Genomic DNA, 13,221 nt, shown 5'->3' on the forward strand with positions numbered 1-13,221 from the left:
TGCACTCAAGCCTGGGCGACAGAGCGAGACTGTCTCAAAAAAACAAAAAACTGATATCTTCTTCTTTTTTTTTTTCTTTTTTTTTCTTTTTTTGAGACAAGCTCTCTCTTTGTTGCCCAGGCTGGAGTGCAGGTGGTGTGATCACCGAGTACCTGGGACTTTTGGCACATGCCACCGCACTTGGCTAATGTTTTCAATTTTTTGTAGAGATGCGGTCTCACTATGTTGCCCAGGCTGGTCACAAACTCCTGGCCTCAAATGATCCTCCTGCATCAGCCTCTCAAAGGATTGGGATTACAAGTATGAGCCACTGCACCCAGCCATCCCTAAATTTTGTCCCTGCTTCCAACTTAAGACCAACTTGGAAAAAAGCCAATTACACACCCTGAAACAATATATAAGATGCCTCACTTCCAGTTAGAAGCCTCCTGCTTCCCCAGGCAAACAGAGCCTCTCATCAGGGCACATCCGAAGCCTTTCCCCTTCCCCCCTAAAGCTTCCCCACTCCTCTGTCTGCCTTTGAGTCTCTGCCAAATGCAAGTGGTGGTGGCTGTCTCTTGCTATACGCAAGCTCTGAATAAAGAGCCCTGGCCTGTTCTCACTTGGTCTTCATTTATTTCCGAAGAGCATTTAACCAAGCATAGACCCTGATATGGTTTGGCTCTACGTCCCCACCCAAATCTCATCTTGTAGCTCCCATAATTCCCATGTGTTGTGGGAGGGATGTGGTAGAAGATGACTGAATCATGGGGCGGGTCTTCCCTGTGCTGTTCCCATGATAGTGAATGGGTCTCACAAGAATCTGATGGTTTTAAAAAACGAGAGTTTCTCTGCACAAGCTCCTTTTTTTTTTTTGCCTGCCTCCACCCATGTAAGATGTGACTCGCTCCTCCTGCCTTCTGCCATGATTTTGAGGTCTCCCCAACCATGTGGAACTCTAAGTCCAATTAAACCTCTTTCTTTTGTAAATTGCCCAGTCTCAGGTACGTACAGACTAATACAGGCCCTCAGAAATGGGCCCTCGAAGCCTGGGCCCTGCGTGACTGTACAGATCTTCCATCCAAGAAGCTGACCCTGCAATGAACAGCACCAACAAGCAAAATGCTGCCCTCTGCAGAGGGTTCCAACCACCCTCCAACCTTGCAAGCCAAGACCTCTGGAATCCCAGAGTCTCCTGATGGGGAGCCTCCCAGACGGCCTCCCTCTTTGGGATGTACACCTTCCTAGCTCCACACCCCGACCTGTACCCCTGGGTCTGGTGGAGTAATGCCCGGCAACCCCCAGACTCAGCCGGGGAAGCCTGTGCTTCGCCTGGGTTTCCTGGATTGAGGCATTCTCCACTTCCACCACTTTGAAACCTGCCACCAACCTCTCCCACAAAGTACCCTCAGAATCCCACATGGTCAAAGCTGTGGGGAGCAGCTCCCTTCTACTTTGGGTGGCTCAGCTCTGCTGACCTGACCCTAAGGGCTGGGGAGGCTGTGGCATTGGCTGGCTGAGGGATAAAGGTAGACTTCTTAGGCACCAGGGGGCACTAGAGCCTCCAAACAGGATGCAGGGTGTACAGACCTCATCAATTTCAGGGGCAGGGCTGCCCATAGGGCAGATATATTAGTGAGGATCCATAACCAGGCACCTCAGGGTGCCTGCCCTCAACTTAAGGAGTTCACCTGCCAAAAGGGAAATGTGCATTACCTATAATTAAAGGGAGCAGGTAGTAGATGTCAGAAATGTACAGCATGACTGAGAATTTGGACCCCACTCCTCCTAGCTATGTGACCTTGGGCAAGTTACCTAACTTTTCTGTGCCTCTTTGTCCTCCTTTGCATAAAACGATCAATAATGCTTTCTTCCTCATGGGTGGTAGGGTGGGGGCAGCTAAACAAGCAGTAAACCTGGGGTGTATTCAGCCGAGGACCTTACCATGGTTAGGACTCTGAACACGTGGGTTACGTGAAAACTCCATTGAGGCACAGATGACAGCTAGTCAGGGGCTGAAGTTGGGGAGGTGCTTGGAGGAGTGAAGGGAGGCTGTGAAAAAGCATTTGAATTGGACTCAGGGGCAGACAGGGAAGGCAATGACAACAAATTTTTACTCTAGTTTAGATGGACACATTTCATACACTTCTGTCTTGTTTCAACCCAGAGAACATGAACCTTTTCTTTTGTAAAGATTTGCATAATGTCATCTACTCAAGCAGTTTCCGGCAGTAAGCCATCAGCCATCCCTCGGCTTCTGGAAGTGCAATGGACTAGGTAGTTTGTATCACTTGCCAAATTGCCTAGTCCAGAGCAAATCTAGTTGTAAATTAGCATTACATTTAATTAAACACAAATGGACCCTTGCAATAACTTGGACACTTTAGAGTGAAAAGTACTGGACTAGAAATTTGAAAGATCTAAGGCTCATGTTTTAACTGCATTGCTAAGTTGATTTGCAAATTTGCTCCTTCAATTTCCATCTCTCAGATGGAAACTAAAGTATTACATTTCCTGTTCCATCCCAAGACTGTCTCACCCCATCAAGTCCCTTTTATATCTTGGATGGATAACTAGGATATTTGGCTTGTGATGCTCTATTTGGTATAAAAACACTTATTTTCTTGATACTGCATTATCGTAGTTCCTAGATCCCAATTAATGCACCAAATGTGTGCTTTGCTGATCTGTATTTCAGAGAGTCATACAGTATTCCTCAAAGTGTTCAGGGCTTAGCATTCTATGATTTTTTAATAGTTTCTCTATTGCAAACAACAAATTTGCCATCTGTTTCACCCATGTATTCATTCTTAAGATGATTTCTCTCCCTCTTCCCAAGCACGCCATCTCCCCTGGAAGCTTTACCCAATAGAAGTCTGTAGACCAACAAAATGCAAAATCATCCCCAAAAATTGGGAAAGCGGACAGAAAACATGGCAAAAATACAGTAGGAGGCCGGGTATGTTGGCTCTCACTTGTAATCCCAGCACTTTGGGAGGCCAAGGTGGGAGGACTGCTTGAGTCCATGAGTTCAAGACCATCCTAGGCAACAAGCAAGACGCCATCTCTACAATTTAAAAAAAAAAAATTAGGCATAGTGACACACATGTAGTCCCAGCTACTCAGGAGGCTGAGGTGAAATGCTGTGATCATGCCTGGGTGACAGAGCAAGACCCTAAGACATACATACACACATACACATGCACACACGCACACTCCGGAGTGGGAACTCTCCCTTCTTTTAGCCTAGAAAGCTGGTAGCCTCTCTGGGGAGAGTACAGTTCTGTCTCCGCGAGACCTGAAGACACAGAAGAGATCTCTTAAGGTGTCCAGCCTGGTCAACACAGTGAAACCCCATCTCTAATAAAAATACAAAAATTAGCTAGGTGTGGTGGCGTGCACCTGTAATCCTAGCTACTTGGGAGGCTGAGGCACGAGAATTGCTTGAACCCAGAAGGCAGATGTTGTAGTGAGCTGAGATTGTGCCACTGCACTCCAGCCTGGGTGAAAGTGAGACTCTGTCAAAAAAAAACTCTCTTAAGGTGACAAAAACATGCAAAAGTAACACTGGCTTTGCACAAGTGCTGTCTTGGAGGAAGGCACACTAAACTACGGGGTCAGAAGCCCAGGTTCTGGTCCGAGGTCTACCAGACATCATTCCCATGTCAGCAGGGAAAAAGCATGACTCCTCACGGCCTGTTTCCGCAGAGCTGATGGTGGCTACGAATGAAGGAGCTTTGAGAAAAACAAAGCTCATCACGAATGCAAGCCTGGCCATCACTGCTGGCCTGTGCCACAAAACCACTCAAGTAGTGCCACTGCAGGAAGACCGAGCTCAGTGAGTGCGGCCATGGGCAAGGCAGCTGGGGGCCAAAGGATCCAGGCCCCAGAAAGGCAACATGTGCAGTGGCTGAAGGCATGAGTCCTGCGGCCAGACTGCCTGGTTTCCCATCCCACTTCCACTCTGCTGCCCGTGTAATTCCTGTGGACAACTTAGTAACGTCTCTTGGTCTCAAGTTCTTCATCTGTGAAATGATGCTAATAATAATAGCACTTACCTTGTAGGACTGTGATGAGGTTTAGATAAGTTATCCATGGAATGTTCTTGGCATGATTTCTGACTCTTACTAAATAATCATGTTAGCAATTATTCTTATCTGGAGTCAGACCACCTGTTTTGCATCTGGGCCATTCCACCTACTAGCTGTGTGATTTGGGACATGTCAAACCAAATCTCTCAACTTTTCTGTAAAATAAGATGAACAATCCCTTTATTGCAGATTTAGTTGTTCAGAGAATTCTGTGAGAATGTGTATAAAAAGCACCTTGCAATCTCTCCCATGCTATTTCTCTTCCACAACCAACTCTGCATAGGAGAACCTGAAAAAGCCAAATGCAGACAGGAATAATTTGGGGGAGGCGCAGAGGCAGGTGCAGGTAGTAACCCTTCGATCATGAACTTGTATGGCCAAGCGCACAGGAATTTAATGTACAATTTGGCAGCTCCAGAGGCTCCCAGGTCCAGCTGGGTCTGGGCCCTCCTGGACCTGCTAAGTAGTGAGCTGAAGCCCAGAGCCAACTCCTAGGGGCCTGGGAACCAAGGCCAAGCCGAGACTTGCCTGCCTCATTCCCCAAATGGCCAGAGGTGCCTGGACTGGGCAGTTTCTCTTAAGAAAATCTTCAGACTATCCAGGAAAGGTTTGGCAATATGGACCACATCGGCGCAGAGCTGGGAAGGCCCTGGACTGTACCTGTGAAGTGCAGGAGACTGATTGTTCAGTTCGTTCTGCCTCACCCAGCTTCCTGCCCTGGACTATGAGCAGGGACTCACGCAGGCCCATTCTCCACGCAGTCATCTTGGGCTGTCTCCTCCCTGTGCCACACACATAATTGTGTCTGTGACCAGCAATGCACTAAAGACAAAATGAGGCAGGATACCAAGCATAAACACCCCCTTCCTAGAACGCCTGGGGATTGCTACTGGTTCCAGATTTAAAATAATCAAAAACGACCACTTCTCCCTGCCTTGGGGTTAAAAAAGAAAGGAAGAAAGAAGGCCAGGTGTGGTGGCTCACACCTGTAGTCCAAGCACTTTGGGAGGCTGAGGTGGGACAACTGCTTGAGCCCAGGGTTTCAAAACCAGTCTGGCTGACATGGCAAGACCCCATCACTTAAAAAAAAAAAAAAAAAGGTGAGGCACGGTGGCACATGCTGCTAACCTGAGCTACTCAGGAGGATTGCTTGAACCCAGAAGGTCAAGTCTGCAGTGAGCTATGTTAATGCCACTGCACTTCAGCCTGAAGCCTGGGTAACAGAGCAAGATCCTGTCTAAATAAAATAAAATAAAATAAAAAAGTCCACCACCATTAGAGCCCTTAGTCTTACCTCCCAGGTGTGGGGAGCACTAACCTATAGCAGACAGGGATTCAAAGGCAGTGGCCAGGCTTGCAGGTTGGCTTAGTCTTTTTATCCTGTTCCCATGTCCTTTCTAACCACAGGTGTCTGCTAGGAGCTCCTCTAGGGCAGTCCAGTCCACCTGGGCTTAGATCCCAGCCTTGCTACTAACTGACTAGGTAGGTGCCTGACCCTCCTCTGGGTCTTTCAAGGTACCAAGAGTCTTGGAAGCACAGTTTTTCCTTCCCCTCTCAAACCCCCACTGATGCCTCCTCATTCACTGGTGACCTCAGGATCCAACTCACTGTTATCGTCTCCATCTTTTTTGCAACTTTAACAGCCACGCAGATGAGCCATACAAAATCCCGGTCACTCAGCTCTGAGTCTACTTGGCTCGTGACTTTCTCCTTCACACCAGTAACAGCTGCCAACTGCCATGGTTATATCTGTCATCAGGGACTTCACCACCTAAGACTGCCAATTTTCCTTCTCTAGTCATAGCCTCTTTCTTTCTATCCCTCTAAAACTCCACAATTCTCTTTCCAATTTGAGACACCTATTTTCTACCTCTCCTCTTCTCATCACTCTCCATAAAGACCTGAACACCTCTCTCCGAGGGAAAAATGCTACACCTGTCACCCAGTGCTGCACCTGCCAGCATCTGTCCCCAGACTCCCATTAGGGTGGAAGAAAGTCATATTTCACCACCCTACACCCGATCCCTGCATTGATCCCTGGGCCCTAGCCCTTTTAGCCTTCTCAAGAATCTTTCACACATCTTCTTTTACTCTAGAATGCTCAATTTCTCCTTCTTTGGTGGCTCACTCGTATTGATGAATAAAGATGCCTAGTATCCATCCTTTTTTAAAAAAAAAAATTCTCTGGTGCCATTTCCCTCCCCTGCCACCACTCCATCTCTGTGCCCCTGACAGGAAAATCCTCTAGAGTTGCCTCCACTTGGCCTCCACTGACTCACATCTATTCTACACCCATTTCAATAGGGCTCCTGTCCTCAACATGCCTCCAAGTTTCTACCAGGGTCATAACTGATGGGCAGCTTTTCAGAAGTCACAGGCAATTTTCCATCCCGCTGTTTCTCCGCAGCATCTGACATGCCTGACTTCTCTAGCCTGAAAGGTGTCCGTTGAACTGGTCGCTTGGGTGTCCTCCTGCCACCTGGGCCATTTAGTCTCCTCCTTCTCCAGTGGAGAAAATAGGCCCTACACTTTGCAGGACCCCAGAACAATGGTCTCAGCCCCTCTGCTATCCACACTCTGCCGCTAGATCTTAACCTTCCATCCCAAGAGAACAAGGAAATATATATATATCATACATATAATTTCTTTGAGACAAGGTCTCTGTCATCCAGGGTGGAGTGCAGTGACACAATCAGAACTCACTGAAGCCTCGACCTCCTAGGCTCAATCACTCGCACCTCTGCCTCCTCAGTAGCTGGGACTGTAGGCATGCGCCACCATGCCCAGCTAATTTTTGTATGTTATAGACACGGGATTTGCCATATTGCCGAAACTCCTGAGCTCAAGCAATCCACTGGCCTCAGCTTCCCAAAACGTTGGGATTTAGGCGTGAGCTACCATGCCAGGCCCATAAATATTTTTAATCCTTGAATCTCTTCCTGCAACAATTTGGCAGGACAGAGTAAGTGGTGGAAAGGAAAAAGGCAAGTAACATATTCTCAAGGTTAGAAAGTTTTGTAGTATCATGAAAATGTTGACAATCACGAGGCTCATTTATAGCAAGCGGGCCACTCTTCCAGTTTGGGCTCCACTCAGTTTTACTATCCAAACAGTGGACAGAAATATCACTTGAAAGAGTAATATTCACTCTGTAACAGGAATCAGGAACGCAGAAATGAAGAAAAACAGTCCCTAAAGTTTTCAGTCATAAATCTGATGGCAGGAAGCACAAACAACAAACTTGTCTTGTTTTACTGCTTAAAACATAACAAGCCGGTAAACGTTAAGTTTCACTTACAGCCATGTTGTGGGACAGATTTATGATCTGTACCGTGGTAACTACACATTACACCTCATACCTCGAGCAGTTGAGTTCAGTCTGACTGCACACACCACAGGAAAGATGACATTTATTAACTAGAATGGCTGATTACCAGCACAGCCCATACATACCCAACCATCTCCCACTTGGCTGAACATAATCTTGTTAGGGCTGAAATGTGGCCCTAAGGGATCCATTGCTACAATGCTGTAGTGCAGAGAGGGAGTTGGGGTACAATTATACTCACCATCATTTAAACAGATTTATTGAAGTGTGAGCAACTTGCATGTGTAATTAACCACCAGCTAGGGTCATTTTTAAAGAAAAAAAATACATCAATTTTCATTGCATCCAAGGGAACAGCTTATGAACCTACAACTAAGAAATTATAACCATCTAATTTCTAAAACACAGCTTTCATACAAAAATAATGCTTCTCAAGCTTGGTGGGTGTAAGAATGATCAAGTGAGTTGGTTAAAAATGTCGTCTTGGCCTCACCCTCAGCTTCTGATTGAGTAGGCTTAGGGTAAAATCCATACATTTTTCATCACTGGCCTTGGCACTTCTAATGTACTAGTGTGTGTTTCATGAGAGACCCTGTTCTAGAAATTTTCATTTCCTCAGAACAAGAAGTGGAAAGTAAACATTGGCTATCAACCACATTAATAAATCATTTCCCAGGCCCATTTAACAATCGAGTTTCTGAACTGAATATTCCCCATAAGAGATCATTTCTATGCTAATATATTATTTGCTCTCATATTATAAGGTTTTTGTGACCTTGACTTAGTATAATCCTAAGTACTATCTCCTTGCGCTCAGTGAGGACTCAAAATATTCTGCTGGATAGTCAACTGTACGTTCTAGTAAATGTAAACAGTCTGTAGATAATCACAACATTGCAACTTCAAGAGGTGTCAAAGAAACTGATTTGCTCCTGGTGAAATGCAACCCATGATTTCAATTATAGCATCCTTTAGAAAGAAGTGTTTAGCGCATGTCTGCTTGCTGGACTTCCCTCAAGAATGGGAAAATATTTAGATCAACTCAGATATATATAAATTCCCCTAGTTACGGCATCATAAACTCAAGGCTATACCATAATAGTTTTCTTCACATTTACATTCAAATGTTCCAAATTAAGAAGACAGAATATTTTAGCATTTTGCTAAGTGTACAATTTTTACATTGGAAAAAAATCAAGAACAACAACAAAAAAAAACCCTACTAAGCCAGAGAATTAGAATTCTATTATAGTTCTATCAAGTCTGGCCAAAAAAGAGGCTAGTTAAGTTTCTAAAAAAAATCAACACAATTTATGTCAGCAAAAAACAGAACAGAATATTGTAAATAGAAGTGCTAGTCTTTATTGGGTATCTCACATGCGCTAACCACAGTGTTCTATGAGTACCCCTCATTAGTCCTCAAACCCTGAGAGGCACTCAATTACCCCACTTTATGGAGACAAAGTGCCAAGATCCACAAGAGCCAGGACCTGGAGGCTCCTCTTCCCAGGGGCCTCATATTCCCACCCTTCACTTGCTGCTCACTGAATTCAAAGCTCAAATTCAGCATCTGCAGGTAAACATACTAAACGTAGTCAGTGTATAATGATCAAATTGTTCTAAATATTAAAAGCAAAGTATCTATATTGTATGCTGTACCAAAATATCTCATGTACCCCATAAATATATACACCTATGTACCCACAAAAATTAAAAATTAAATTTCTTTTAAAAAAGCAAAATGTCTAATGGTGTCAAGAACTAGAGCATATATCTAAAAATACAATAAAATTCTCTGCTCTATGCATCTTATTAAAACTTAAAGAGATTCAGATGTCAATTTAAACTTTTTCACTTTAATACAATTCTAGTTCCTATTTGCTATACATATTAAAACCATTACTGAAAAACCAATTCTCCCATATTTTATGTCTACGCTGGAACCACAGAAAGCAAATGTGTATGTATCAAAAAATCTTTATATCTAATGCTGGGGTCACAAAGGACAAATTACTAACTAATAAATAACTCGTTGCTGATTGTGAAATTGTCGTTCTTTCTAAGATCAGGCTATAATTATTGGTTCCTAAAATCCATTAAAGCTCTTTAAATGTTATATGGTAAATTTGCACAATGCATTCATTCTAAAAATGCTCTACATACCCACAACCTATAATTTTTCAGTAATGTCATATGACAGTTCACCTTTCTTGCTCACAAAAGCTAATTCAAGACATTCTGCACTATACCAGGAACAATGCTCAACCATCAGTAAACATTTACATACATTTGTTAATCGAGTTTAAGGCCTATCATATGCAAGGCTACAGACCAATATAGTCAGCCTCCTGATCACAGTCCTAAATACTGCGTCAACCAACAGTGGCTTCCATTCACAGAGGTACCCTGGAGTACTCAGAGACAGCTACCTATTAAATAGACAAATGACACAGCAACCCTGCAGTTACCCATTAACCTGGTTATAGTATATCCTCCTGCTTAAAGATACTTAAGCTTTAAAAAGTGACTATCAATGAACTGATAGTGGAATTCATCCATTAAAAATTAATCTCTTTGAAAGTCACACAAGAATACTATTGTACTTTAGGAATGAATGAGCATTAGGAAATCCACAGTAGCTTATCTGCACTAATGCTAGATAACATTTAGTTGCCCTGTTATTTCTCACACTCTCAAGGAGTCAGCCAAACAGACAGCTACTGTATGTCCTTGACCGAGTCTGAAAAGGGAAAAGGGCACATCTAAGCACTGCTGATTCAAAGAACTCAGAGTTCAAATGCAGGGACAGAATGAGAAAAGATAACCATGTAGGTGTCAATCAGTGTTTATGTTATTTAAACCATAAAAGACAGGATCCATCCTTTGGTTTAGCATTACTGTAAATCAGTATAATTTATTCTGAAAACGTAATTTTAAAATCATTCTGGAGACCCAAAATGAACTAGAAGGGGAGTTGGAAAAATAGGAATGTTGTCTATAGTTTTTAAATACTAAATGCATTAAAATTTCCAGTGACAAACGACTATTTCAATGTAATTTCTTCCTGATACAGAAACAATTCCTGATACCTACCCTTCTGACAGAAAATATTAGACTTTTTCTTCACATTCAATTTGTTCACTTCCTTTCTTTTTTGAGACACAGTCTCACTCTGTCACCCAGGCAGGATGGAGTGCAATGGCATAATCTCAGCCCACTGCAACCTCTGGCTCCCAGGTTTAAGCGATTCTCATGCCTCAGCCTACCAAGTGGCTGGAATTACAGGTGTGTGCACCACGCGCAGCTCATTTCTGTCTTTTTAGTAGAGATAGGGTTTTGCCATGTTGGCCAGGCTGGTCTTGAACTCCTAACTTCAAGTGAGCCACCCACCTCAGACTCCCAAAGTGCTGAGATTACAGGTGTGAGCCACCATGCCTGGCCCTGTTTTCTTTAAACACTAGTTCTGCACATAGCATTAAAGAGAAATCTCAGAAAAAATAAAGTCTATCATAGTGACTGTATCACTAAGAGAAGATGAAGCAGAATATGAAAAAATAAAATTTACTGTTTATTTCTTTGTTACACAAAGAAAATTAAAGGTGGTCCAAAACATCTTAGTCCATCTCCTATGTCCTTTTGGCCATAATTACACACACAATAATGGCAAGCTAGATTAAGAGTCTAGCTCAGGGTCAAGTTTTTCCACTTTAATGACTATCTCCGGAGCGAAAGCAGCAGCACCAGCTTGTTGGTTCTCTGTCTCTGACTCCGACAACACTTCTTCCTTTATTTTTACAGGCTTATTACTGGCCTCCTCCTCTTCATCTGAAGACTCATCGAGCTCCCATTCATCATCTATGTCCATTTCAAATACTCTCACATGACGAAGATTTGAGCTTAACTAAAAAAGAAAGGCCATAAAAGCACTTTTAAATTAATAGCTTAAGTAACATATCATATATAAGGAATTAGAAATCAGAAGTCTGAATCAAAGAATGGTTTTATAGGAAAGACATTCCCATCAATTTACAACAAAATCAATAAACTCAGCCTTCATTTTGTATAAAAAGGTCTCCACATAACAACAGTGGCAATTTCGTGAGATTAAAATCTAGAATTATTATTAACTGCTTAGTAAGCTTTATTAGAACGAGAGAACTGAAGAGCTAAGTCCACATGACCATAATCAATACAAGCTATAAATCACAGCAAAAATATTTCCACAAAAGGACCTTACATGTCATGTATTTGATGAAAGTTCCAAAGAAGCAATGTTACTTCTTATAATTTCTTAGTTGCTTAACGATCTGTAAACACTTACCACACAGGATACTTTTCGAAAACCATTCCCAGCAACATACTGTGCTTTCATACTTTCCAGTAATCTCCAATGCTTCTCGAAATGCATGGTACGGGTGGGAATAGCACTACATTGTTCATCTAGCCTAAAGAGGGAAAAAACCCACCCAGGAATGAAAAGGGGATCTTCTCCTCCCTCGTTTACTACAGGTGGTATTAGGGTCAATTATGGCTTTGACTTCTACTCATACTTCTACTTCCAATATAATTTTAGCAACTGTTGTATTAGAAAAAGAGCTGTGATATAATATTCTATAAAAATTCCATATTCTATATTCTGGCTGGGCACAGTGGCTCATGCCTGGAATCTCAGCACTTTGCGATGCCAAGGTGGGAGGACTGCTTGAGTCCAGGAGTTCAAGGCCGGCCTGGGCAACAGAGTGAGACTCCATTTCTGTAAAAAATAAAATTAGCCAGACAAGGTGGCACATGCCTGTAGTCCCAGCTATGAAAGGCTGAGGCAGGAGGGTCACTTGAGCCCATGAGTTTGAGGCTGCAATGAGCTATGATTGCATCACTGCACTCCAACCTGGGTGACAGAGAGAAGCTCTGTTTCAAAAAAAAAAAAAGAAAATACTGCAATTCCAAATAGGCAGAATATCATTTTAGCAAGGTTTCTGACTCCCTTTCAAGGAAAGCAAATGGATACATTTTTAAATTAGAGATCTGCTTACTTAAGTCTCAGTCAATTAAAGCCATCTCTTGGAATTGACAGTATACTTCCCACATGGGTACTGAGGTCTTAATTCTGGAAGGAAAATACTGAAGGCAAATCAAAAATAACTAATTCCAACCAACTAGGGTTAATGCTATCCTTGAAAACGTAACTAAAAGAAGTCCCATTCTCCACTCCAAATAATTCCCCACCTTGATTCCAGCAAATACTTCCTGATTTACTAGTAAAGCGAAGGGATAAAAAAAGCTATTAAGGCCAGCATATTTTGAATGAAAAATTGGAGCATTTCTGCTCAGCTACCTCTGTGGTTACCCCTAGTAATGAAATAATCATTATCTAGTATACCTGAAAGGTTGGAATTTATAATGTGAATTAAAAAATATTTAACTGTAATATCAAAAAGACAATTTTACTAGTTACCTTGTAGAGTAAGTCCCAGTGAACTGATATTCTGCAGAATCTTCACTGTTATATACTAAAGACAATGGCAGCTGGACCAAGAGTCTATCTCTTCCTTCACGTCCTACAGTGTCTTTAAGAACTACTGTTACAGTTTCATCATCATAAAACTGTGCATCTAAACAACTGTAGATGCTAGAATTAAAATAAGTTTTGTTATATAAAAGATGATCATGACTACTGAGAAAATACTGTATGCATGTCATACTGGCAGCAAGCAGAAAAAAATTTAAAAATTAAGTGACATTCTGTACAGTAACATTTAAAATATACCATTGGTTTGTATTAAAATCAGTTACTTTTTGTACTGATTATTCACATATATAACC

At 42.5% G+C, this 13,221-nt stretch overlaps 1 protein-coding gene across 1 annotated transcript in view; it reads right to left on the minus strand.

Moving 5' to 3' along the window:
- Positions 1 to 10,945: 10,945 nt before the first annotated feature.
- The window catches only part of ANAPC4 (anaphase promoting complex subunit 4), a 42,272-nt gene continuing 39,996 nt past the window's right edge, over positions 10,946 to 13,221 (minus strand). The window contains 3 exon segments of the mRNA XM_017866702.1: positions 10,946 to 11,299; positions 11,720 to 11,843; positions 12,854 to 13,027. Coding sequence (XP_017722191.1) covers positions 11,072 to 11,299; positions 11,720 to 11,843; positions 12,854 to 13,027 — 526 coding nt within the window. The 3' untranslated portion in view covers positions 10,946 to 11,071.

Source organism: Rhinopithecus bieti, unplaced genomic scaffold, assembly GCF_001698545.2.
Source record: "Rhinopithecus bieti isolate Rb0 unplaced genomic scaffold, ASM169854v2 scaffold_1599, whole genome shotgun sequence".
Taxonomy (NCBI): domain Eukaryota; kingdom Metazoa; phylum Chordata; class Mammalia; order Primates; family Cercopithecidae; genus Rhinopithecus; species Rhinopithecus bieti.